This window comes from Culex pipiens, chromosome 3 (genome assembly GCF_016801865.2).
Source record: "Culex pipiens pallens isolate TS chromosome 3, TS_CPP_V2, whole genome shotgun sequence".
Taxonomy (NCBI): Eukaryota; Metazoa; Arthropoda; class Insecta; order Diptera; family Culicidae; genus Culex; species Culex pipiens.
In genome coordinates this window covers 72,277,957-72,301,505 of record NC_068939.1, presented here as the reverse complement: position 1 = coordinate 72,301,505, position 23,549 = coordinate 72,277,957, and the positions used below count along the sequence as shown (strand labels likewise).

At 39.3% G+C, this 23,549-nt stretch overlaps 2 protein-coding genes across 3 annotated transcripts; both read left to right on the top strand.

Moving 5' to 3' along the window:
• Positions 1–6,490: 6,490 nt before the first annotated feature.
• On the top strand, positions 6,491–12,141 carry LOC120426782 (40S ribosomal protein S9). Of its 2 annotated transcripts, XR_008212388.1 has the most exons (5): positions 6,491–6,639; positions 6,849–7,079; positions 7,279–7,465; positions 7,562–7,842; positions 11,869–11,991. XR_008212388.1 is itself a non-coding variant. In XM_039591556.2 (4 exons), exons 2-4 carry the CDS (start codon positions 6,857–6,859, stop codon positions 12,044–12,046), a joined length of 588 nt encoding a protein of 195 aa, XP_039447490.1. In that variant the 5' UTR covers positions 6,492–6,639; positions 6,849–6,856; the 3' UTR covers positions 12,047–12,141. The 2 variants fall into 2 exon arrangements, 1 of the variants encoding a protein (XP_039447490.1); XM_039591556.2 differs by lacking the exon at positions 7,562–7,842 and having other exon boundaries at positions 6,492–6,639; positions 11,869–12,141.
• A 2,733-nt stretch (positions 12,142–14,874) lies between these two features.
• LOC120426787 (transmembrane 7 superfamily member 3-like) lies at positions 14,875–22,130 on the top strand. The gene is made up of 3 exons (XM_039591564.2): positions 14,875–15,127; positions 15,188–16,288; positions 21,438–22,130. The coding sequence occupies exons 1-3, from the start codon at positions 14,971–14,973 to the stop codon at positions 21,998–22,000; spliced, it is 1,821 nt and encodes a 606-aa protein (XP_039447498.1). The 5' UTR covers positions 14,875–14,970; the 3' UTR covers positions 22,001–22,130.
• Positions 22,131–23,549: the final 1,419 nt, after the last annotated feature.

The window sequence follows — 23,549 nt, the reverse complement described above, 5'->3', positions numbered from 1 at the left end:
AGCAGGGCAGAAGGGGTGAGAAACGTCAGAAAAGCTGTGATCGTGCTCCAGGTGGGGGTTCGACGATGGGATTTTACGAGCGGATGTAATCGCGAGGCGGCGCGTTGGGAGGTTTTTTCAAGGGGGGAAATAGGGTGGTATTAGCGAATATTTATTTGTTTACATTTAAAGATTCAATGGAATACACTCAAACCCCGATGGTTTGACACCAACTGTTGTCAAACGAACGGGTCTCTTCAGTTTGAGACTCCTTTACGCGAAGTTCACACACTACTAAACGTTTGGTTTGATTTGATATTAAACTTTTCTTTTCTTGATTTGTGTGCACCTGCGTCAAAGACCAAGAGTGTTTACTTTTTACTCTTTGGACTGACAGTCTTGGTCTGAAAGCTTTATCATGGATATAGAGCATTATGACGTTTCGCGTACGCACACTAGCGCACCATTTGATTTTGCTGGCTGACAAAATTTAACCTCACTTTATTTTCGTGTACGTACACGCAATACATACGCACGTAGAATGCTCTATTGATCTGGTCTAGGCGAGGGATAGGACACAGCACCCTATTGGTATTTACCAATCGATCAAAAGCTATTGTTTTTTGCTCGATTGGTGCCTCCGTTTGACCGTTCTCGTTTGGTTCTCGTGCTTCAATTTGTACTTTTTTGTTTGAGATGGTCGTCCTCTAATAACACCATGCAGTGAGAATTTTGGCTCGAACTTCGAGTCGATTCAGGCTCGATCTCAAGCCAAATCGAGCCACAAAATTTGGTTTGTTCACATCAGAATTGATTCTTCTGTTTCTCGCGAAAGTTGTTTATAATGCGACTTATGGCTGACTGCCAAATATTAACGAGCACGAGCATATTTCACAAGGACATAGTTTTTCCACTGGGTCTAGAAAGCCACATTGAAACAGCCAAAAGACAAACCTAAAAAGAAATGATTCATTGGACCTTGAAAAAAAAACATCTAGAGAAAAAAAAATATTTTTTTGGGAATAAAAGTATTATAAGTTAAATTTGTGGGTCTCGTGGCGCAGGGGTAGCGGCTTCGGCTGCCGATCCCGATGATGCTATGAGACGCGGGTTCGATTCCCGCCTTATCCACTGAGCTTCTATCGGATGGTGAAGTAAAACGTCGGTCCCGGTTTCTCCTGTCTCGTCAGAGGCGCTGGAGCAGAAATCCCACGTTAGAGGAAGGCCATGCCCCGGGTGGCGTAGTGCCAATAGTTTCGTTTTTTTTTTTTTTTCAAGTTAAATTTGAATTTGTAAACTTTTGTATATTTAATTTTTTTTGTAATATTGAATCTTAAAATTTGTAGTTTTTTCATTCACTCTGAAATTGGGTCCTAAAATGAAGCTTAGATAGCTGATATTATTGTTTACAGCGATAAAGCTTATTTTTCTGAGTACAATGACCCTTTGTACGACCACTAAGAGTTTGAAATGGATTTTTAAATCAATTTTGGAAAATTAACGTCGCGGTCCTTCTTGACAGAAAAGCTCCTACTTGACAGCTCGCTCCAAGGGGACCATAGTTGATCCATCGAAAAAATGTTGTCTTGTCAAAAAAATTGCATTAAAATGAAAAAAAGTGATCAAAAATGGTTTTTAACCGTGTTTTTTACCGTTGTACATAAAAATTGAAATAGGGCTTTAGTACCCAATTCTGAAATTTAAAACTTCAAATGCTAAAAATCCAGCTTTCAAGAATATAAAAAATAGAAAATCCAGAAATTAATTTTTTTTATAAAGTTTAAATAACAACGAATCTTAATTCCATAATTTAAAAAATTACAAACATGCAAAACTACTAAAATACAGAAATATTGACATTCAAAAACATAAATATTATATTCAAACAAATTCAAATTCAGACATACAAAAAATCGAAAATTCATAAACTAAAAAACAACTCTGAAATTCATAATGTTGAAAATTCAAAATTTTTAAAAATTTCAGCGTGAATATCATACGCGCATAATACTCGCGCAGTATTCCTAGGTTGCATACCGTATTGACTCCAATATTGGCTTCATATTGGTGCAGTATCAGAAGTGAATTGCCCTTTGGTCCACAACGAGGTTCACAACGATATTTTTCTGAGTACAATGACCCTTTGTACGACCGCAAAGGATTTAAAATGGATTTTTAAATCAATTTTGAAAAATTAACTTCGCGGCCCTTCTTGACAGAAAAGGTCATACTTGACAGCTCGTTCCAAGGGGGCCATAGTTGATTCATTGAAAAAATGTTGTCTTGTCATTTTTTTGCATTAAAATGAAAAAAAGTGATCAATAATGGTTTTCAATCGTGTTTTACCGTTGTACATAAAAATTGGCATAGGGCTTCAGGACCCTATTTAAAAATCCAAAATATCCAAAATTCAAAAATTAAAAAAAAATTAAATACTTAATACTTACCTCGATACTTACTTTCAGTCAAAAGTATTAATTTCAGAGAATTTTACATTTTGCGATTAAAAAAATATATATATTTTTTTAATTAAAAAAATGCATAAATTAAAAAATTTCAAAATATTTGTTTTAAATTTTTTTAAGGGTTTCACAGCTTCTTTTACTCAAAATTCAAAAGATTCTGATATTAAAAATTCGAAAGATTATTTCTTTTATTTATGAATTATTTAAAACTTTTTATTATGCATAAAAAATGTCATGTCAATTTTTATTTTTTTTTGCGTTAAAATGAAAAAAAATGTGATTTGCAATCGCGTTTTTACCATTGTACATAAAAATTGACATATGGCTTCAGGACCATAATTAAACAAAACTTGAACATTTAAAAATGGGAATCCGAATTATAAAAAAAAGGATATAAATACGAAAACTAAAAAAATAAGCATAAAAATGTCTGTTGCCTGTCCGTTGCTCAAAAAAATTAACGTTAAGAAAACAAAATATCAGAAATTCAAAATAAAATTATTTTGTATATCTTATACACTTAAACCCCGATGGTTTGACACTCGGGGCAAGACAGTGAAAAAACCAGAACAAACGAGAGTTACTCGAGAGTGGTCCGGAATCCCGCGCCTTGGATAATCTCCGTCAACAGAATCGGCGCAATCGATCGCAAGGAGCACGAAATCATCCTGTTGGTCGAGATGGTTGATTTGCGGCTTTCAAGGTTATAGTTCTGGGAGACGCTAACCGGAAGGACATTCTTAAAAATGCACTGCTGCGTCTCGATCGTTTCAATAAACAACCCTTCGTGCCAGATCGGACCTTGGGGGGTCGCGTAGTATTTTCATCTGCTCTATTTATACGACTTGTTACGGAAGATGACGGTGTAGACGCCGGATTTCTACCCACGACCTTAATAACCCGCCATCATAAATCAATCTGTTACTGGAAACTTTGGCAGGTGCAAGCCAATTTTGATTAACACTTAGCTGGAAATTCTATTCCGGGTGGTTCCTCGAGCACTCGGTTGTACTTATTAAGGTCTGAATCATCCCCCGCGGAAAAGGCCTCAGATATGCGCAGTGCTTTACCACAGACAAACAGACGTGCAACTCTTTTTCAAACCATCGCCAACTAAAACCGTCATTTCAAATTCAAATCAGTCAAAAAATGGATGCCGTAGTACCGCAACAAGACACGAACGTCGTCGGTGGCGCCACCGTATCCCTTGGCCCTTTGACGTTTCAGTGCATCACCGTGTGTGTGTGCAATGTTTTCTTTATAGCCAACACGTGGGGAGAAAATCCAATGTTGCATTGTTAATTTGATTTGGTTAACTGCGGTAGATTTTCTTGAAATAATTCGATATGGTAGAAGCACAGTCTGTGGTAGAAGTGTGACTTTCGGTCGATGACATCGTGACCAACGATCTGTTGTTTGGTAAAGAGACTTGGAGGAGGAGACAAAGACACGACACTGGAGTTCAAGCCAGTCCAGAGTAGATTAACTGAACATTTTGAAAACAGGATATGTAAAAGAATAAATCAGTTTAACACAATTTAATTGATGGACTTCCACTCCCCTTCACCTCTAGCAGCTGCATTGTTTTTTTCGTTTGACCGACATCAGTTAAACATGCTCATAATTTGGTGAAATCCGCCAGTATAAATGCTATTTCCTAGGTTGTTCCCCTTGAAGACCTTGAATCTGAAGCATTCGCCTTGGCACCGTGGCTATTTTTTTCACTTTAACATGAACTAATGATATTGCCACTCCGCTAAAACTAAATCGGAACCTCCAACCCTTTTACATGCCCACACCCGGCACAGCCAGTTAGATTAGCTTGGAAGATAACAATCACGCAGCCTGCGATCAGTTTTATTCAATCTTACGCGACTTGCCCATCACACCGGTTCTCATCTTATTTCCTAAACAAAACTGCAGGTCACAGGGCAGAACATGCTGCGGAATACTAGGTGGAATGTTATTATGATGGGAGTTTAGCAGGATTATTCAACTTTCCAGCCCATCTTTTGCGAATTTTCTGGGCATAGAATGAGAAAACAAAATCGACAGCAAACATAAACAAACACCTGTCAGTTTTCATTCGTACACGCTTAGAGGGAAAAATGGGTACACGCTTAATTTGGTTTATCGAAATGATGATGTTTTCGCAACAGGACTGCAGATAGCGCTAGTGTGCAGCCCAATTTCGAACTTTCTTTGGTAAACGATGGATTTTTTGATAAAATCAATGATGATTCACGTCTGTTTGTCTGTGCTGTAAATGTCGTCAAACGACCATCCACTGCAAATTTACAAACCAGACTGAAGAGTGAAGACCCCGAGTCGCGAACACACACACGGCTCTCTCGTGTGCATCGCAGCAATCGATGATTTTGTCTTGTCGCTCTCTCTTTTTTCGACGCTTCGCGTTGCGCAGCAGCAAGCGCGAGGCACTCACACTCATACGGTCACTCGCGCGTTGCTGGCTTATTTCACTCAGCAATCAAAACCGTTCGAGTTTCGACTCTAACATTTCAAATGGCCAGACTTACATGTAGCATTTATTTTGCATTGAATATTTCAATCGATTAAGTTGTTTTGCTTAACATTGAGTATCCTCGTCTTGTTCTCTACAGAGTTGAGTTTCGTTTTTCCTCCTCAGTTCTCATATCAATCCCGGCTCAGCACTAACGATGGAATCGTCCAACCGGAAACTGGACCACCCGACGACGAGAAACTAATGGCCGAATTCGACAACTTAGTCGTCAACACCACCGCCGGATGTGCCATACTTTTGGGCATCTTCGAGAGGTGGTTGATAAATTCGTCCACCAATTAGTAAAAGTTCCGCTAGATGTGTTGCTTTGCGGGGACGCGGTTCACTTTCTTGGGTTGAGTGGTGGGACCACAGGATGCAAACGAGGACGATGCAGCTGTTGCTTCCACTCCGAGCAAAACTTGGAAATCGAGCCAGTCAATCAACCTGGCGGAAAAAAGCAAAAATTCGCACAAACAATCACACAAAAAATCTTTTCTTTTGGCAAAAAGAATCTTACCTTGGCGCCTGTTCCACGCGAACAATCTATCCCCATTTTGGGCCTGAACGGATCGCAAACCTCCAGCTTGTAAAAAAACACCACAAACAATTATTTTGTCGCCCCTTTTAAAAAAAATCTGCTTATTTTCTAAAAATTTCTTTGTGCAGCTCTATCCAAGCTTTATCAGTCAAATGTAAATAAACAAAACGTCATTTTAGCTCTTCTCTCATTTTTTCTCTTTCGTCTCTCAGAGAAATCTAGAGCAAATGGGAGCAAACGGGAGGAATCGGGAGGAATTCAGTGAAACCGAGAACAATGAGTTGAAAAACCGTCAAAAGCAAATTTTCAGAGCAAACGGGAGCAAAGTAGAGAAAATGGGAGGAACTTGGAGTAATAAGAGTAACTCCCTTGCTCACTGTCTTGCCCCGAGGTTTGACACCAACTGTTGTCAAACGAACGGGGTCACTTTTTAGTTTGACACCCCTTTTACACGGAGTTCACACATACTACCAAACGTTTGTTTTGATAGTACGCGTGAGCGCCGTGTAAAAAGTGACAGTTCGTCACTTTTTAGTTTGACTTTGACCAACCAACGGGGTACAAACTAAAAAAGTGTCAAACGAAAAAGTGACCAACCACCGGGGGTTGAGTGTAAAAATAACTGTTATTTTATCTTAAGAATTTAAAAAAAGAAATTAAAATAAAAAATATTAGAAATACAAAAATTCATTGAAATGTTTAAATTTAAAACGAAATAAAGAAAAAATCAAAACTATAAAAACAAAAAAATTAAAAGAAAAAAACAAAAATCCACAACAATTAAAAAATAATGCTCAAAATTTCAAACACAAGTTAAATTTTGAGGGTTTAAAAATTCAAAATGTAATATAAACACTATAAATTTCTAAAATTTTCAAAATTTAAAACTGAAAAACCGAAAACTCACAAAACCCAAAATTGAAAACATAAAAAAAAAGAAATTACTCATCTCTTCTCTCCCCTATCGCATCGCCCGACCCCTCGTCACCCCTTGATTTCAACTTTGCAGCGCCGCTTCATTTTGCTTCACGCGAGTTCGTGCCGCGCTGTCAAGCTCACTTCCGCCGTCGGCTTCGACGATCTCTTTTCTTGTCTGGTTTCGACAAAGCAACACGCACCAGCGGACTGCTCAGGTAAGATTCGGCGGATTTTGTGTTGGGAATTGTTTAAGTTTGAGGAATTTTCGATTTTAATTAGCTTTGATTAGTTGTGCGCAAGTTTAATGCAGTGAATGTAGCGAGATATAATAAGAATTTGTTAGTTATTTTCGAATTCAAAGTTTTCGCCACGTTTCTTCTAACTCCATCTTGTTTCTTCTCTTCCGGCTCTTTTTTTTTTGCAGGCTAAACCATGGTAAACCACCGCATTCCGTCGGTCTTCTCCAAGACCTACGTGACGCCCCGTCGTCCGTTCGAAAAGCCGCGCCTCGATGCGGAGTTGAAGATCATCGGCCAGTACGGTCTGCGCAACAAGCGCGAGGTCTGGCGCGTCAAGTACACGCTGGCCAAGATCCGGAAGGCGGCCCGTGAGCTGCTGACCCTCGAGGAGAAGGACGAGAAGCGTCTGTTCCAGGGTGAGTTGTCGGAACATGGTTCCGCTGGAAGTTAATTGTGATTGTGATGAAATTTCTTTAGTTACCACCTTATTCTGACACCTCTTGGCAGAACTGTTCTTGTTGAAAAGTAACTTTTATCAACTGACTTCAGTTTACTACGGAGTAGATTCTTGATGGTCAAGACCAGATTAATGACCGCGTCTTCTCCCCCTCGTAGGTAACGCCCTGCTGCGTCGTCTGGTCCGCATCGGAGTGCTGGACGAGTCCCGCATGAAGCTCGATTACGTGCTCGGCCTGAAGATCGACGACTTCCTGGAGCGTCGCCTGCAGACCCAGGTGTTCAAGCTGGGACTGGCCAAGTCCTACCATCACGCCCGCGTTCTGATCCGCCAGCGTCACATCCGGTAATTATGAGTTCCCGTTTCCCCTTCCCACCAAAACAGCCCCCTTTCAGCTTTTCCAAGTTCCAAGAAGCTCACCGCCTTTCTCCTCTTACTCAGTTCTCTAGAGAGATTTTGCCAAGGCCTCGTGCCGAAGCAAATGATCGTGAGTGCCACTTAGGTGCCGGGTCATTCCTGACCGGGTACTTAACGCCTCACACCGTGATTGTGACCACTCTACCAAGAGTGTGCCCGTCCAATCGCAAAGAACTTGAACGTTCTGCTCCATCAAACTCTCTCTCGAGTATGAGAACGGACTTGCGAGGATAAGCTGCGTGTCCCCGTCCCAACGGAGGGAGCTTCGACGAAGAACTTGGATCGTGGATCGACGTTCGAAAGAGGTAACAAACTCACTTAAATAATCTTGATTACTGGAGATTTGAGAAGTTTCTGTTTTGGGGTGCTAAATCCGTAATTGAAGTCAACACTTCCCTAACACCGACGTGAATGTCAAGTACTTAGAACACGGAATTTCGATTCAACCATATTTTACCGCTTCATCACTAAAATTCTTGTTGAATCGGCAACACTGCATAAACTCTTTCATTACCTACCACAAATTCGGTTATTTTCTTCAAAACTGGTCATTTCTAAGTCACAGTGGACTGTTCCGTTTGCTTGTTCGTTGTATAAATCTGGCTCACACATTCACTGTTTTCTCAATGACGTCATCAGATTCATTTCCTTCTAAGCGGTGGAAAGACAATTTTTAAATGAGCTTTCTCCAGCATCTGCTCCAACCATTAAAACTTAGCAAATCTTCGGATCCTTCAGTACATGGCATTCAACGTCTTCTCATTATGGCTTCGGCTTTGATTCTTCTTATCCTTTTCAATCTCGACTACTCTACATTTTGAAAGTCTTTTTTTCTGTTGATATCAAATTCTGTAAGAACTGGTTTCCCAAAACACGGTGTTCCGGAATTCAAATTCTTATAGAATTTGATATCCACTGAAATAATTGACTTTCGAAATGTTGCATTGTGTAGTAACTAGGTACTTGAAGTTTACGTCCGTGTTTGGGAAATGCATTTTGAATGATATATTTCTCGGGTTAGCTTTCAAAACGTTGTAAGAGCTGAACCCCTTAAGTGGAGAAAAACGATGAACAAGTTTTCGACCATTATTTTAATTCTTATTAATATGTAACAGGGTTTCAAGGGCATATTTTAAGTCAAAATCATTGCTTTGACTATAAGCTATGGTAGCCATGTCAAGTGAATTAAAATTTTTAGCATTTTTTACATGTTTAAAATTATCAGTACTTACGACCTTGCATCACTAAGGACGTATGTGACTTCTAAATTTAAATTAATTTAAATTTATTTTTTTGAAAATTCTGCCCGAGTAGATTGTTAGTAGTGCATTGCAACCATGTCGAAAACTCAATTTTAGACAACTGGCGCTTACGACCTTTTGAAAACAAACCCGAGATATGTTCAATTAATTGTTCCCTTCAAAAAATTTTTTTTTTAAATGGGAGGTAAAACATATTTTCTTATTTAACTAAGATTTATTCATTGCTATAAAATAGTAGTTTATTAATGGAATTATGAGCCAAATGTCCATGTATTTAGTCAATCCACCGTTTAAGTCAAAACAATGCTGAAAAGTATTTATTTTCAAAACAAGTGCTAGAACTTTTGAGCATTTGTTTTGTAAAGTGTTTTTATTCGATTCTGTTATTTTGGTAGAAAAAAAAGACTGTTAGGTCGTTCGAGAATGACAGGAAAAGTTAGTAGTTTCACGACGGAATTGCAAAAATGTTTTTTTTATGGACTACAATTCAGACTCGACTTCGGATAATCGAATAATGAAAAAATCATTTTTTTTTATTTTATTTAACAACAAATTCGAGTTCTGCGACCCCATTTCAGCCAAATTTGAATAGTTGATTGCCTATTAAATTGTAAAATACTTATTTTTTCACTGTTTTATCACGCCAACTTAATAATTTTAAATCACTTTAGAGTAACTAACGGTATGTCCACGCATCCTTCCTCCCTTGTAGATTCTGTGAAATGTGACAGAATCCTCTCTGCGGTAAACACAACGCAGTAGGGCTGGCCGCTTTAAAACGTTTGACAAGAAAAGTGTTTGGGCCGTAATCTAATCACAAGAATTTCCAATATGCTTTCATCGGACTGGCTGCGTTTGTGTTAGATTAGATTAAATCACTTTAGAGTAACTAAAGGGTCATACTTAAGACAACATTTTTTTTATTCGATTTTCCAAGCTGAATTTTTGTCCATGTCCTTCGGACAATTTGGTCCGGACAGTACATGAATTTTGGTTATTGAACATTGATTTTTGGAATTTAATTTCAAAATCCACTAAAAAGGGAAAACTGATAATAACAAATAATTCATTAAATTTTTAAACATCTGGAAAGAATTACGCTGTCCTGATGTTAATCCTTTCTTAAAAAAAGTTAAGAATAAGAAATTTAACTCAACAAATAGAACTAAAATTTGGATTGGTAATTTTAAAAATGAAACGTAATATTTTGTTTTTTTTTTTAGGTTTTATTGTTTTTATTAAATTTATTTTGATTTTATTATTGTTGATGTTAACTTTTTATGAACAATTGTCGTGTTGCAATCAATTTTGGGTTAGAAATTCATATTTGAGGTTTTGGAAAAGTCGGAAATTTGAAAATGGGATTTAGGGTGTCAAGACAAATTGTGCTTGCCATTTCATTAGGGCACATAACTTTTGTAAACAAGAGTGTGTCCTTTTCACACCTTATGTTAATTGTAATTTTAATGAAAGGGATACACTATTGTTTACGAAAGTTATGTGCCCTTTTGAAATGTTAGGCTCCAAATGAAGGGAAATTTTGAAAATTCGTAGGTTCTAGGACACCCTCTGACTCGATTCCTTAAGCAAAATTCAGCATCTGTGCCAATTTTGAGACAAATCGGTTAATGTTTAGGGGTTAAAAACTGAAGATTTGTTTGTGAATTTAAAAAAAAAAATTGTGGAGGAAGGCAAAATTTGATATTTGATTATGATTTTTCTCGGAAGATGGTGGAAATTTGGTCAAGAGTGAGATGTACTAATGTGAAATTTAACGCTGTAAAATTTTGTTCAAGAGTGTAAAGCGATCCGAGTTGATCCTAAAAAGCTGTATGTGATATAAACCTTTACCGATTTGGCTCTAAATTGGCGCGGATTCGTAACGGAAGTATTAGACTACGAAAAAAAAACAAACTTTTTGACAGTTTACCTGCATTTGTTTGCAGAAACGTCAGCCTGTATAAATTTGGCTTTGTTTGCGAGTATGCCGCAAACAAGTTTGCGCATTTGACAAACTGTCGAACACAAACAAGTTCGAGTTTGTTTGTTTGCCATAGTCTAATAGCTCCTTAAGTTTGCCTAAGGAATCTAAACCAAACATTATTTTTTTTCTAACCCCACGGCCACGCTTGGTTCGACGTACCACCCTGTCGAATCCGAGTGCCAGAAGAGCAATGGTAACTGCTCGCGTAATTCAAACGTTGGGGAACAGTAAACTGTAAAGAATCGCATTAGGAACCTTTCTACCTCTAACAAAGATGAGGAGAAACGGGCCGAAAAATGTGATACAAAAAAAACTTTTTGACAAAACTTGGTAATTCTACTCCTGGAAAGGTGCTTCCACACGTAATAACCCCACGGCCACGCCCGGATCCGTCCACAACCCTTCGGCGTTCCGGGTGCCAATAGAGCAATGGTAACTGCTCACGTTTATTCAAAACGTTGGGGAAGAGTAAAGCGCTTCGCATTAGGAACCTTTCTGCTTCTAACCAGATGGAGAGAAACGGGCCGAAAAATGTGAAACATTTTGACAAACGGAAAACAAACGGGAAGCCCCTTTCCACGAGTGGATTACGTATTTTGAGACCCCCGCGGCCACGCTCGGAGTCGGCACAACCATTCTTGCCGGCATCGGGTGCCAATAGAGCAATGGTAACTGCTCACGTTCTAACAAAACGTCGGGGAAGAGTAAACTCTGTTCGTATTAGGAACCTTTCTGCTTCTAACCAGATGAAGAGAAATGGGCCGAAAAATATCGAAACATTTAATTGCAAAATTTAAGGAACAAACTGTGTTTTTTGTTAACCCCTGGGCCACGCTCTTACCGGTTCCACCGTACCGATCAAGGGTGCCAGAAGAGCAATGGTAACTGCTCGTAAACCACATAACGAAGGGGAATAGTAAATTGTCTTTATTAGGAACCTTTCCTCGCTTGTCCAAGTAGCAGGAAACGGGCCGAAAAATAAAGAACAATCTTTGTTATTCACACTATCAAAATTTGTTCGCAAATCCTAACAAATTGAGTTTTTACTAATCTTTTGTTTTTTCTTTCTTTCTATTCCACAACAGTGTCCGCAAGCAGGTCGTGAACATTCCGTCGTTCATCGTCCGTCTGGACTCGCAGAAGCACATCGACTTCTCGCTCAAGTCGCCCTTCGGCGGTGGCCGTCCGGGACGCGTCAAGAGGAAGAACATGAAGAAGGGCTCGAGCGGCGGCGGCGCTGCCGAGGAGGAGGAGGAAGATTAAGCTTCTCGCCCCCCCTTCCGCGGTTCGGACCGGGTTGGTCTTTAATGGATAAGAGATGAAAAAGGAATAAAAAATGCTGTGCAAAGTATAAGAAATGTTATTTTTTTCTTCGAAAGTTTCGAAAGATGTCTGAAATTCCCTTGGCAAATTGCTCCACATCAATGAAGACAAACCAGGCAAATCTTAATATATACGCGGTAGGGTGTTCCCTTGTTCGTTTGCTGTGTGTTGTGGATTGCCTGCTTCTCTTTTGATGGTTCGACTGAGGGGGCATGCTTATTAATTTCTCGTCGCTCCATACCTTTAGTGACGTGATGGGAGCAAGAGCGTCTATGCGAAGTGTCCCTACATCCGCTACAAATTCCGGTACTTGGGGAGGGAATAGAGGATTATTTTAATTCTTAGCGCCGGTATTTGTAACACTAAAATTCGTGCAAAAAAACTAATCAACGTGGGTGTATAAATTACAGAGTAAAAGATGATCGATTCGTTCACCTAGCGCTCACAATCGATTCCAGGACCAAGAAATGGATATCATTATCGATTATCAACAAAAGGAGTTCAATTTTATTTCTGCTGGTCTAACTTAACGAGCGTTGCCTGCCTCAACATTCCCCTGCTGACTCCCTTCTCCTGAGCTTTTCGACCCACTCGCGCTTCTGCCGTTCAATCTCGGGCATTTGTTCCCGCAATTTGTTCAACTTCCCGCGCAGTTCGTTCATCTCGCGTTTTGATCTGTTCGACGGCAACTTCGGCCACGTTGCATTCATTGCCATTCTTGTCCTCGTCAAAGTCCTCCGACTCGCTGCATTCGACGACCTTTTTGCGGTATTTCTTGATGGCCGAACTAACTCGTCGCCTCACTAAATATGGCATAACCTTCCTTTCGGTGAAAATTTCCGTCAGATTCTGACAAGGATTCTGAGCTGTGGAGATTGTAGTGATCAAATAGTCGATCAATGATGTTTCTCTGAGTTGCAGCAAGCTACACACTGCGTGCACCACATCCTTGGCCACCGTTTCTGCGTTTTTTGCAAAACAAACATTTATGATCATGAGGAATGAGCGTAGCACTCTCAGTAGGCATCTTCTCAGGACGCGGCCTTGTTCTGCAAAGTTACTCATGGTTAAAAACGGCGTCCAGATCTTCAACAAGTTGATTTCGACTAATTTCCTGGTCGATTCGAGGAAGTTGTAATCCGGGATTTCCGAACGAGAACGTGGTTTAAACACTTGTTGATTCGACGATGATCGCCTGTCCGTCGTATACAGAAGAGTTTTTGATGAAGTCGTATTTCCCGTCATCATATTTTGTCGACTTTTTGGGCTTCAAAAATATGTCGGGATTGGCTTGTTGAAGCCTTTGGGCCACCTTGTTGCACAAAGTAGATTTCTTATGTTTGCGTAAAGATTCGATGAGAGTGTCGATAGACATTTATCACACACCACACTTTCTAACGCCGGCAGAAAAGTTCCCATTCTTCGCCAATGCGAGTTGCTCTTATCCGGAATAGTTTGTTCAACACGCATCTTCGCCATTTGGTTATTTAAGCAGCGTGAGAGTGGTGTTTGGTCGAGTATTTCCCATTCCGAATTCGACCCCCTCACCAAGTGAAAAATCCCTTCTCCATCTTGATATCTTATGCCAGCAGTTGCTGTGCTGACCTGTAGGCTGCGTGGAACATTCAGATCAGCACGGTACTTCCTAGTAAACGGAAGTCTGAAATGCACTCCGTGGTTTGCAATAAAGTAACAATCGCAAATCAGTGTCATAAACGACGTCGATGGATCCTGACATAATACCGCAAGGCGTTGGGACAACGTCGTTGGAAGCGGACGCGTCTGGTTGCGCTGGCATTGGGTAGATGTCCATCACGATGACATCACGTTGGTTGTCGTTGAAGACATCGCGAAATCTTTCTTTCACCTCTGTTTCGTTTTCATCGTGTTGGTATAGCAGGTCTTTCTTCAATTTGTGTCAAAAAAGAACTGCTGGAGCCTCTGGTTCGAGCTTGCTTCTCTTTACAATTTTTTGTGGTTTTGTCCGAGATCAATTTTCCCGACAATCTTCTTTGGAAACCTCGTTGTTGTTCGTCGGGCGTATTTGCTCCCACAGCACAACAGGACACTTCTTCGCAATCCGACTTCTTTCCGACGACTCGTCGACGAGGTCAGTTTGTCGGGCGGATTTTCTCCCACAGCACTTCTTACTAATTTTTCCGACTATCTCTCTAGAGCACCTCTGTCGCGGATCTCATGGCCGCCCTCGGCCATTTCCGGACGGAATGAAACGCGCTTCTGTTCTAGTAGAGATTAAGCAATCGACTGACTCGTTTATTGAAACTCTCTTATTTGTTTTCTCTTGCTCTCGAAATCTCTCTCTCACCTCTTTAAATTTTTTCACAAACTGTTCCGTCGACAAATAGAACTTGTGCAAAAGAAACGAAAGTCAGTTTGACAGGAGATTATTTTAAAATGTTGTTCGGGCAGCCCGGCAGATTTATCTTTATATTAATCAGACAAGAATGGTTTTTACTTATTGCTGCTGGGAGCGACTCGTTTTGAGTGCGACAGGTTGTTCGATTTGCACTTCTGCTTTGAATTCAACAACCAAACTTCCGTCCAGAGATTCGCAAGCCGGATTCGTTGAGTTTCCGGATCAACTGTGCAACTGGCATGCAGTTTCTTGTTAGGATAGGATTCATGAACGACCCCCACTTTGCAGTGGTGTCAGTTACTGACACTGTTCAGAGAGGAAAAAGAGGCAGTACTAGATTGACCCAACAGTCTCGGTGGGTGCAACTCTTTGTTTTTGTGGTATTTCTGAATGTTTTGTTTTTATTCCGGTTGGTTGACGGATTGTTTAGATTTTGGCCAGGGTTTTAATCCGTTTGTGTGGTCCAGATCCTCACCAGTTCTAACCGATGAAGTTTAAATTTGTGCACCGCAAGTTCGTCTGTTTAATTTTTATTCTTTACCTTGGTTTCGGTCGAGCAAACGATATTCCCAAAATCGATGAAGATACGAATTCGTCTCTTCCGGCGGCGTCGACGACGCCGGATGACGATCTCTACAGCTACCGTAAGTCCAGCGCGTCAAGTTACCACAAACAGCGAGATGGTTAATTGCTTCCAATTACAGGCTACGACGTACTCGAGCTGATCGTCCCAAAGCACATCAAAATGAACGACATCAACGACTATCACGAGATTGTCCTTCCGGCGTACTCCAACACGGCCATCCAACTGCGCCAGATGGACCACCACGGCCGGGACGTGGGCTTTGCGCTGATCCAGATCAACGCGTACGAGTACAACATAACGCTCAGTTACAACGCCACGATCATCGACGGAAGTCACCTAACCGGGCGGAACGTCGGACTGGTTCTGTACGGGGACGGCACCTTGTACGCGATCAACACGAACGTCCACGAGGACGTGATGGTTTCGCTGGTGCTGATGCTGTACAATAAGACGGCTCCCCTCCCGGGCGGATGCAATCTGGAGTTCCCCGTTGAAATCTCACCCGTAATGAATCTAACCCTGAAAGATTCCACCATCGAGGTGGACACTCCACCGGCCTCCCTCGCCAAGCAAATCCCCCCGCCGGAGAACCAGTGCGGCAAGTCCAACCTGCGCTACGAGTCGTACTACCTGTCGATGCCCTCGTACGACTTTTCCCAGCGCACCTACTTCACCTACATCCGGAAGTTGATCAGCTACGCCAACGCGAAGGCTTCCGGCCAGATAAACAACCTCACCTCCCCCCTCCTCACCGGCATCAAGCGGGTCTACGACCGGCAGGTCGGTCGCGGAATGGTCTTCGTCACGGTCGCCTTCGACCCCGTTAACCACGGCTTTTCCGCGTACGTCCCGGTCCACACGTACGCCTGCCAGCCCTTCCTGAACATCGTTGGCTGCTACGAGTTCAACATTCCAACCCGGGTGCTCGGATTCATCATCACGGTGGTGATGGCGGCCGAAATCGTGATCGGATTCTGTCCGTCCGTCGTGAAGGCGTTCATCTGTGGTGGCATCGTGGGGGCGTTTGGGACGATCAAGGCGGCCACCAGCTGGAACCTGGTCGTCACGGAGAAGGAGTTTATTGCGATGCTGGTGGCGGGGGCGATCGTGTGTGCGATTCTGTTTACCGTGCTGGCGGTGATCTGCCCCATTGCGATGATTATCGTGTGCAACGTGGTGATCGGGTTTCTGCTGTGCAGCGTGTTTTACTTTGGATTTTGTGAGTAGCATTTTTAGATATTTTTTCCTTTCCTTTTCTTTCTTAGGCAACTTTTGTTCTACAAAAAAAATCTGGCGGCATAAACTTAGGCTTATTCTACAAACTCCAAAGATTATCTTTCGCCGCTTTGATATTTTCATTATTTTGCAGCAACTTTTACGATTTTTTCAGCGTTTTATTTAATTTAAACTTACATTAATAGCTGTTAACTGGCAACAAAATGTGTCAAAGCATGTTGTTCTTTTCATGAAAGGTATTAACACTCAAACGCTCGGGTAGTCATTTGACCCCTATTTTTTTTTCTTTAAAATCTCATAACTTTTGGTAAAATTGACCAATTTGGATGCTTCCGGTTGCAAAAGATCCAGATTTGTCTATATTTTGAACTGTCAGATGGGGGACAAATATTGTCCACTTCTACCGGAGATATTCCGGATTCCGATTTGGGGTTCGGGTCAATATAATAATAAATTTTTCACAGAACAATGCCGGAAATGATGCAAAGGCTTCATCCTAATACATCATTCTGCAAAAAAAAATTGACATGGTTAAGTCCAACGGGTCGAGGTACCCCAACGGAATCCGGAATATCTCCGGTAAAAGTGGACCATATTTGTCCTCCATCTGACAGTTCAAAATATAGACAAATCTGGATCTTTTGCAACCGGAAGCATCCAAATTGGTCAATTTTACCAAAAGTTATGAGATTTTAAAGAAAAAAAAATAAAGGTCAAATGACTACCCGAGCTTTTGAGTATTAATAAACATGACCAAAGATGACCCCTGATAAATATTTAAAAAAGCTAAGCGTTCCAAAAAGTATAGATTTATTTGTATTTTTTTTATTTGGCTCAAACTTCCATATGACCAAAGAAGCTATTTTGTGTCATTAGTTCACACATACAATTTTTACAGCTGTTCATTAGGGTGCCCAGAAAAAATGACCCCCTGCTCCACAAGCGGAAAACGGTTTTTTGGGTTATTTTAAGCATCTGTGTAAATTTTGAGCGAAATTGGATGAGATTAACCCATTGATACCCGAGCCTAAAGTTGGCGAAAAAAATGTTTTTCATACAAAAATGACTTTTTTAAATCGCTAATAACTTTTCAGGATCAAGTTTTACAGTTTTGGTATGTTCTACAAAGTTGTAGAGCATTAAATTTTCAATAAGAATCTCACTTTTGTGAATATTTGGATGCAAGTAGCGCACCGTGCAGACCAAACCGTAAGAAACTTGGGTTTTCCATACATTTTTTCGGTTTTTCCCATACAAACTTCACCTCCGAGTATCAATGGGTAAACGATAACCGATTTTGCTCATATTTGGCCCAGAGTCCTAAAATAGGTCAAGGAACAATATTCAGCTTGTGGAGCGAGGTTTTGAAAAAAAGTTCCACATTCTGGGCACCCTACTGTTCATACACAAATGATACGTAAATATTCGAAAATCTGTATCCTTTGAAAGAATTTTCTCATCGATTTTGTGTCTGCGGCAATGTTGTAGGTATTGTTGATATTCAGAAAAAAAAGGTTTACGAAAAAAAATTGCCGATTTTTACATTAACTTTTTTTACACAAAAACTCAATTTCCCAAAATATGTACGTATTTTTTTTTCAAAAATTCTGCCGCCGAGTTATGACTTTTTGAGAAATAGTGATTTCTATACATTTTTTTTGACATCTTTTTTAAATGTAAAATTGAATTTTTAAGAAATAGCCCTCGAAAGATTGATTTCCGCAAAATATTTGCAGTTTTTCGATTTTTAAAAGTAGTGACCATGAGTGACCATTTCTGAAACCATAACCGGAATGGCTTTGAATAACGTAGTTCATATTAGTTTTGTTCATCGAGAGTCTCTAGAAATTCTAGAAATAGAAATTCGAATGTGGGTTTGTAAAACACAAGATTTTCTTCAACATTGTAGGCATTCTAGGAACTTGACCTTCCCGGTATTTTTTTTCTAAATATTTTCAGTTTTTTTTGCAATTTTTATTAAAAATCAGCACTCCAAAATATTTTCGAAAAGCTGGGATAATTTTCTGCAATTTTCTTTTTTGACTGCTAGTTGCTGAGATATAATTTCAATGAAAAAATAATATAAAAATCTACTTGCCCAACACATGAAAATGGTTTTGTGTTTTTAGACCTTTCAAAATATTAATCTTGATTAAAACAAACAAAGTCATTTAAAAAAAAGGAGCAGAAAATTTCACAAAAGTTTCATTCTTTGACATTGAAAATTGTTTCTCAGGTATCGCGAGTTGTAAAATGAGGGCTATTTCGATGACATTAAGAAAAATCGTCAATCATCGTCATTTCTGACAGTTTGAACTGTATAGCTAATTCGCAGGCTAATTTTAACTTTTTCATGAAACTAAAAGTGTTAAACAATAGCTGGCGTCTTCAGCTACCTTCCAACACTGCTAGTTTGGCCTGTTGTCTCGGAATTTGCAAAATAGTTCCGGCTGTCAAAATGCTTATGTGCCCTTTTCAAATGTTGCTCGAGGGAGGAACAAAAAATTCAAGCTCGTTTCTCATAATTTTGAAGTTATGCTACTACCAAAAATTTGCAAAATATCAAAAAACTTATGAAAATATTTTTTTTAAATTTTATGTCTTTTTCCGATCAGTATTTTTTTTTTAGGTCTAAAAATGCCCTATTTGTTTAAAATGCGAACATAAACGTTATCAGCGATGGAATAATCATCATCAAAAGAAAATCATTGGACGTTTATCAAGAGAAAACATCCGAAGGGAGCATGGCTCTCCTCTCTCGCGCACGAAAGATCGGTAAAAGGAATCTAAAAAAATCATCATCTTGATTAGAGGTGGGCTCTTTTTTAGGAGCCGCTCATTTTCGTTCGCTCATTAAAAAGAGCCGCTCTTTTGAACGGCTCTTTCGCTCTTTTCAAAATTTGATAAAAAGGTTATGTTTAAGAATGGTGTGGTTTTCAAAGTTATTTTACATTGGACTTTTATAAAGATTTCTACTCGAACCTAAACTTTGAAATAATTGAATGGCATCCAAACTTGAATCCTTGATTTTGGAGAAATTGCTATCAATTTTAAAATTGCGTTTATTTTTGCTAAAGTTGAACTAATGCTGACATTTTATTTGGAGAAAATATTCTGTGAACTCGTTTCTACATTCTGATTTAATCGATAAAGTAGGTAAACGCTGAAGTTTAATTTTTATTTATTTTTTCAAAATCTCTCAGCTATTTAGTAGATTTTAGGTAATATTTTACAAGCTAAGCAATTTTAAATGCTAATTTTTTTTTTCGTGTAATACTTTAATGTACGATCAGTTGTACAATGCAAAGTTTTTTCATTTTGTTAAGAAATTCATTTTACTTTTGGAAGAAAAGTAGGAAACTTAAAATGAGTTTGAAAACTTTTAAGTGGTGTTTGGCGGCAGTGCTATATTGTGATTAATTTTTATCAGCAATTATTTTTCAATTTGGAATTGCATTGCTACAATTTGTTCGAAATTCAATAAATTGTATTTATAACAAGTTTAAAAATCAATCCATCTCGGAACGGTTTTTTTTTTTCAAAAGACGGAGTTCAAAAAAGAACCGTGGTTCTTTTTTTGAGGGCCATGGTTCGTTCGCTCTTTTTAGTGAACCGGCTTTTTGAGCAGCTCGCTCTTTTTTTGCCCACCTCTAATCTTGATTATTCGGCGGAAAATATTTTCACCACTACACTTGCAAGTGTAACCTGTCACATTTTGTAGATGGGCAATGTGTGTAAACAAAGTGAAATAAATATTTTTAAGTGGTGCTGACAAGGAAATTCACAAAAAGTCATCAGCAGATTGATTTTCTTGGAGAAGTTCGGGAGCGATTTTCTTTTGCGTGATTTGCCTACTCTCTCTTTTGTGGGTGAAGAAAGTTCGCAAGCGAAATTGATTTTTTTTGCGATTATTTCATCCCTGAACGTTATACAATGTATTTTAAATAGTTTCAGATCAATTGTACATGTTCTTTTGATGAAAATTTCAACTTTCAGTCATACCATTTTTTTGCTCCCTATTTTTTTGTGGAGTTTTTAAAGGAAGACAAAAACTTGAAATAAAATTTTCAATGGCCTTACCAGCAACCAGCAGTCTGATCAACAATGTCATAAAGAGATAATTATAGGAAGTTTTCCCAGTTTTTCGAACATATTTTTTGCCGGGTGCTTATCATTCATGACTTAAATTGCAAAAAAAAAAAAAAAAAAACTGAAAATTCACCTTGACATGTTTATGATTTGGAAACGGTGCACTTCATCAGAAAATGTGTAAAGTCATTATCAATGACTAATATGATTTGCATCTTAATATTGAGTGATTCGACAGAAACGTGCACGCATGCTGGTGGCGAGTAGAAGCACTACGCGACGATGTTCGGAATGACAGCGTGCTTGGAAATATTCTTTTTTTTGCAGTTTTTGATTTTTATTTTATTCAAATATTTTTAAACATCGATGAAAGTTATTGTAAAGTGTGGCAATTGTAAAAACGAATCGAATGATGTATAAATCTTAGGGGCTGAGTTAATTTTTCATGCTTTTTCCTCGAATTTACCAAAAAGCTCTTTTGAAAAATTGATTTAAATAAGATTTAATTGATTGATAATGCTCCTTATGTGTGTATCATTGATAGAACAAACTATTAGAGTCATATTACAGCATAATTACAATAATTTTCTCAAAAAATTGCTAGTTATTCGAATTTTTCAAAAAAATCACCAAAATGCTTTTTTAAAATCAATATTTTGGTCAAACTGGAAGAAAAGTAATGTTGAAACACTTTTACATTACATTTGATAATTACTTTCAACTTTTGCAACATATAACTCAAGTTATCCAAAATATCGATCATCTCTTTTGGAAAATCGTCTAAATAAAATACCAGCCAAAATTAATCGCTACAATTCATCACGCATTATGATCGTTAGCGAAATTGCCACACTTTGCAGTACCCCACTTTTCTGAAAATGTTTGATTTTTCATTATAAACGCATTTTTTCTCTTAAAACTGCTCAAAATGTATGGGGGCTGTCATTCCGAACACCGCTGGAACAACAGCGAACCTGACGGAAAAAATGTCGTCGAATTCTTCAATTATAAAAAAAAATTCTACTAATTTGCAATCTTTCCAGTCGGCAACATGTTCACCCACCCCTACCTGGTCACGGCGCTGCTCATCAGCTCCACCCTCGTGGGCTTCCTGCTCAGCTCGATCAAGATGTTCCTGTTCGCGAACGGGTTCCTGTTTGGTGCCGCCGGCCTCTTCTACGGCGTCAACGCGGTCTTTAGCGCGCGCCTCCACTACTCCCTCCGGAACCTAGCCCACGGAATGATGAACGGTGGCTCCGGCTACGGTGCCGTGCTTTCCGACTCGACGCTGGACGTGAACGAGCTGATGGCAGGGGCCAGTTTTGGCATTATTCTGACGATTTGCGTGTATTTGCGAGTGCGCTGTCAGCTGGCCGAGAACCAGCGCGTTCCGCCGGGACTGATTCGGCTGCCGTGTGGCGGTGATCGGCGTGGTTCGCGCACTAGCGAAGCCTTCCTGGCGGACGACAGCTTTGCGTACGAGAACGTTTCCGGCGGGCAGACGACGATTACGCGCTGGACCGAGGGCGACGACGACGTGTTTGAGTCGCCCGAGTCGAACTCGAGATTTTGGGCGAGACTTCGCAGCAGCCTCAGGCGGCAGTAGAGAAGAGATCTGAACAAGAATCCCAAAACAAACAAATTGGACTGAATTTAGACATTTTTTGTAAGCTTCCAGCATTCTCCTGTAGAAGATAGTATACTATATATTCGAATAAAATATACGCATTAGCTTACCCATTCGAGAGATATACAACAAAATATACCAATTCCCAAAACTACCAACTCAAACGTGTTCTAAAAGAAAAGAAATGTGAATGAAATTCCCCAGCTTTTTACAGTTATTCTTAAGCGTGACTCGTAATTAATACCTTTCCCGACTGTCGAAATCCAGAATTTGAATACACCACCACACCGAGAACGATTTGCGCCAAAACACCCTACAATTACGCACGCCGTATTAATCCCTTCGGCCGAAAGAGAGAACGCATCCGGTGCTGCTGTAATCACCCCGTAATCAGTGTCGCAATTAACCAACGGCGTCCATTGGGAGGAGCATCTTCGGCCGTGACATTGTCTCAGCGCCAGAAATGGTACTCATTACGCCGATAAACGGGTTTCGCCCTGGAAAAGGTGCGGTGCAAATCCCTTGCAAACTTCGGTTAAGAATATGTCACAATAGGGTGTAATATTGTTGTATGGAAAAAAATAAAGTTGTTCAAAATCAACGAGCACAGCAATTTTTCAATTTTTTTTGGGGTCCTAAACAACTCCCCAAAGTTTGGGAACGATTGGTTAAGTCCTCACATTGCGCAAAGCGATTCAATTTTCCATATAAATTTGTATGGGAAAACCCTTTTTTTTAATTTTGATATTTAAAAAATCCACATTTCACGTTGTACTAAAACCGGATTCATATTCGGATGCTCTAGAAGGTGCTCTACAACTTTCCCGAAGAGAGTATGGTGCTAACTTGCTCCTAAATAAAGATACAGAGTGTTCAAAACTCGTCTAAAACGTGTTTTTTGCTCGAAAATCACGTTTTAGACGAGTTTTGAGGACGCTGAATATTCTTTCAGGAACAAGCTAGCACCATACTCTCTTCGGAAAAGTTGTAAAGCACCTTCTAGAGCAGTGTTTCTCTACTTATTTCGTTCCATTCCCCCCTTGACTAATTTTCATAAACTTCATTCCCCCCTTAAATTTTGAATAAATTTTAAACAAATTTCATAATTTACCATTTAATGGTTATCATAAGACTGAAGTTTCAATAAAAAAAATCATGCAAAACATAAAAATATGTAGTTTGTGAAATAAACTACCATTGGCAGTCCAAAATTGTTTGAACTTTCTTCCAGAGATATTGTTTCAAATTTAGTTAAATTAATCTGGCTGTAAAAAAAAAGTTATAAAAGCTAAAAAAATGATTTGAGAAAGCTAGAATTAACTTATAAGCGATATTTTCAAAATTGTATTTTTTATAAACTAACTGTTCCTGATTGAATTAATGCAAATGTTTCCATGAAAAAAATCTTATAATCTTTTCGTGTAAAATAAAATTGGCGATAATCAAAATACTTGAAAAGAGATGAGAAAATTCACAAAAAAATATAAAATCTGCTGCTCAAATTCAATGCAAAAAATTCCAGATTTTT

Excerpts from the sequence above, each read along its gene's own strand:
- LOC120426782 (XM_039591556.2), top strand. The coding sequence starts at position 6,857 with ATGGTAAACCACCGCATTCCGTCGGTCTTCTCCAAGACCTACGTGACG. Across the intron at positions 7,080-7,278 it reads CGAGAAGCGTCTGTTCCAGG|GTAACGCCCTGCTGCGTCGT; the intron begins GTGAGTTGTCGG and ends TCCCCCTCGTAG. Across the intron at positions 7,466-11,868 it reads ATCCGCCAGCGTCACATCCG|TGTCCGCAAGCAGGTCGTGA; the intron begins GTAATTATGAGT and ends ATTCCACAACAG.
- LOC120426787 (XM_039591564.2), top strand. The coding sequence starts at position 14,971 with ATGAAGTTTAAATTTGTGCACCGCAAGTTCGTCTGTTTAATTTTTATT. Across the intron at positions 15,128-15,187 it reads TGACGATCTCTACAGCTACC|GCTACGACGTACTCGAGCTG; the intron begins GTAAGTCCAGCG and ends TTCCAATTACAG. Across the intron at positions 16,289-21,437 it reads CGTGTTTTACTTTGGATTTT|TCGGCAACATGTTCACCCAC; the intron begins GTGAGTAGCATT and ends CAATCTTTCCAG.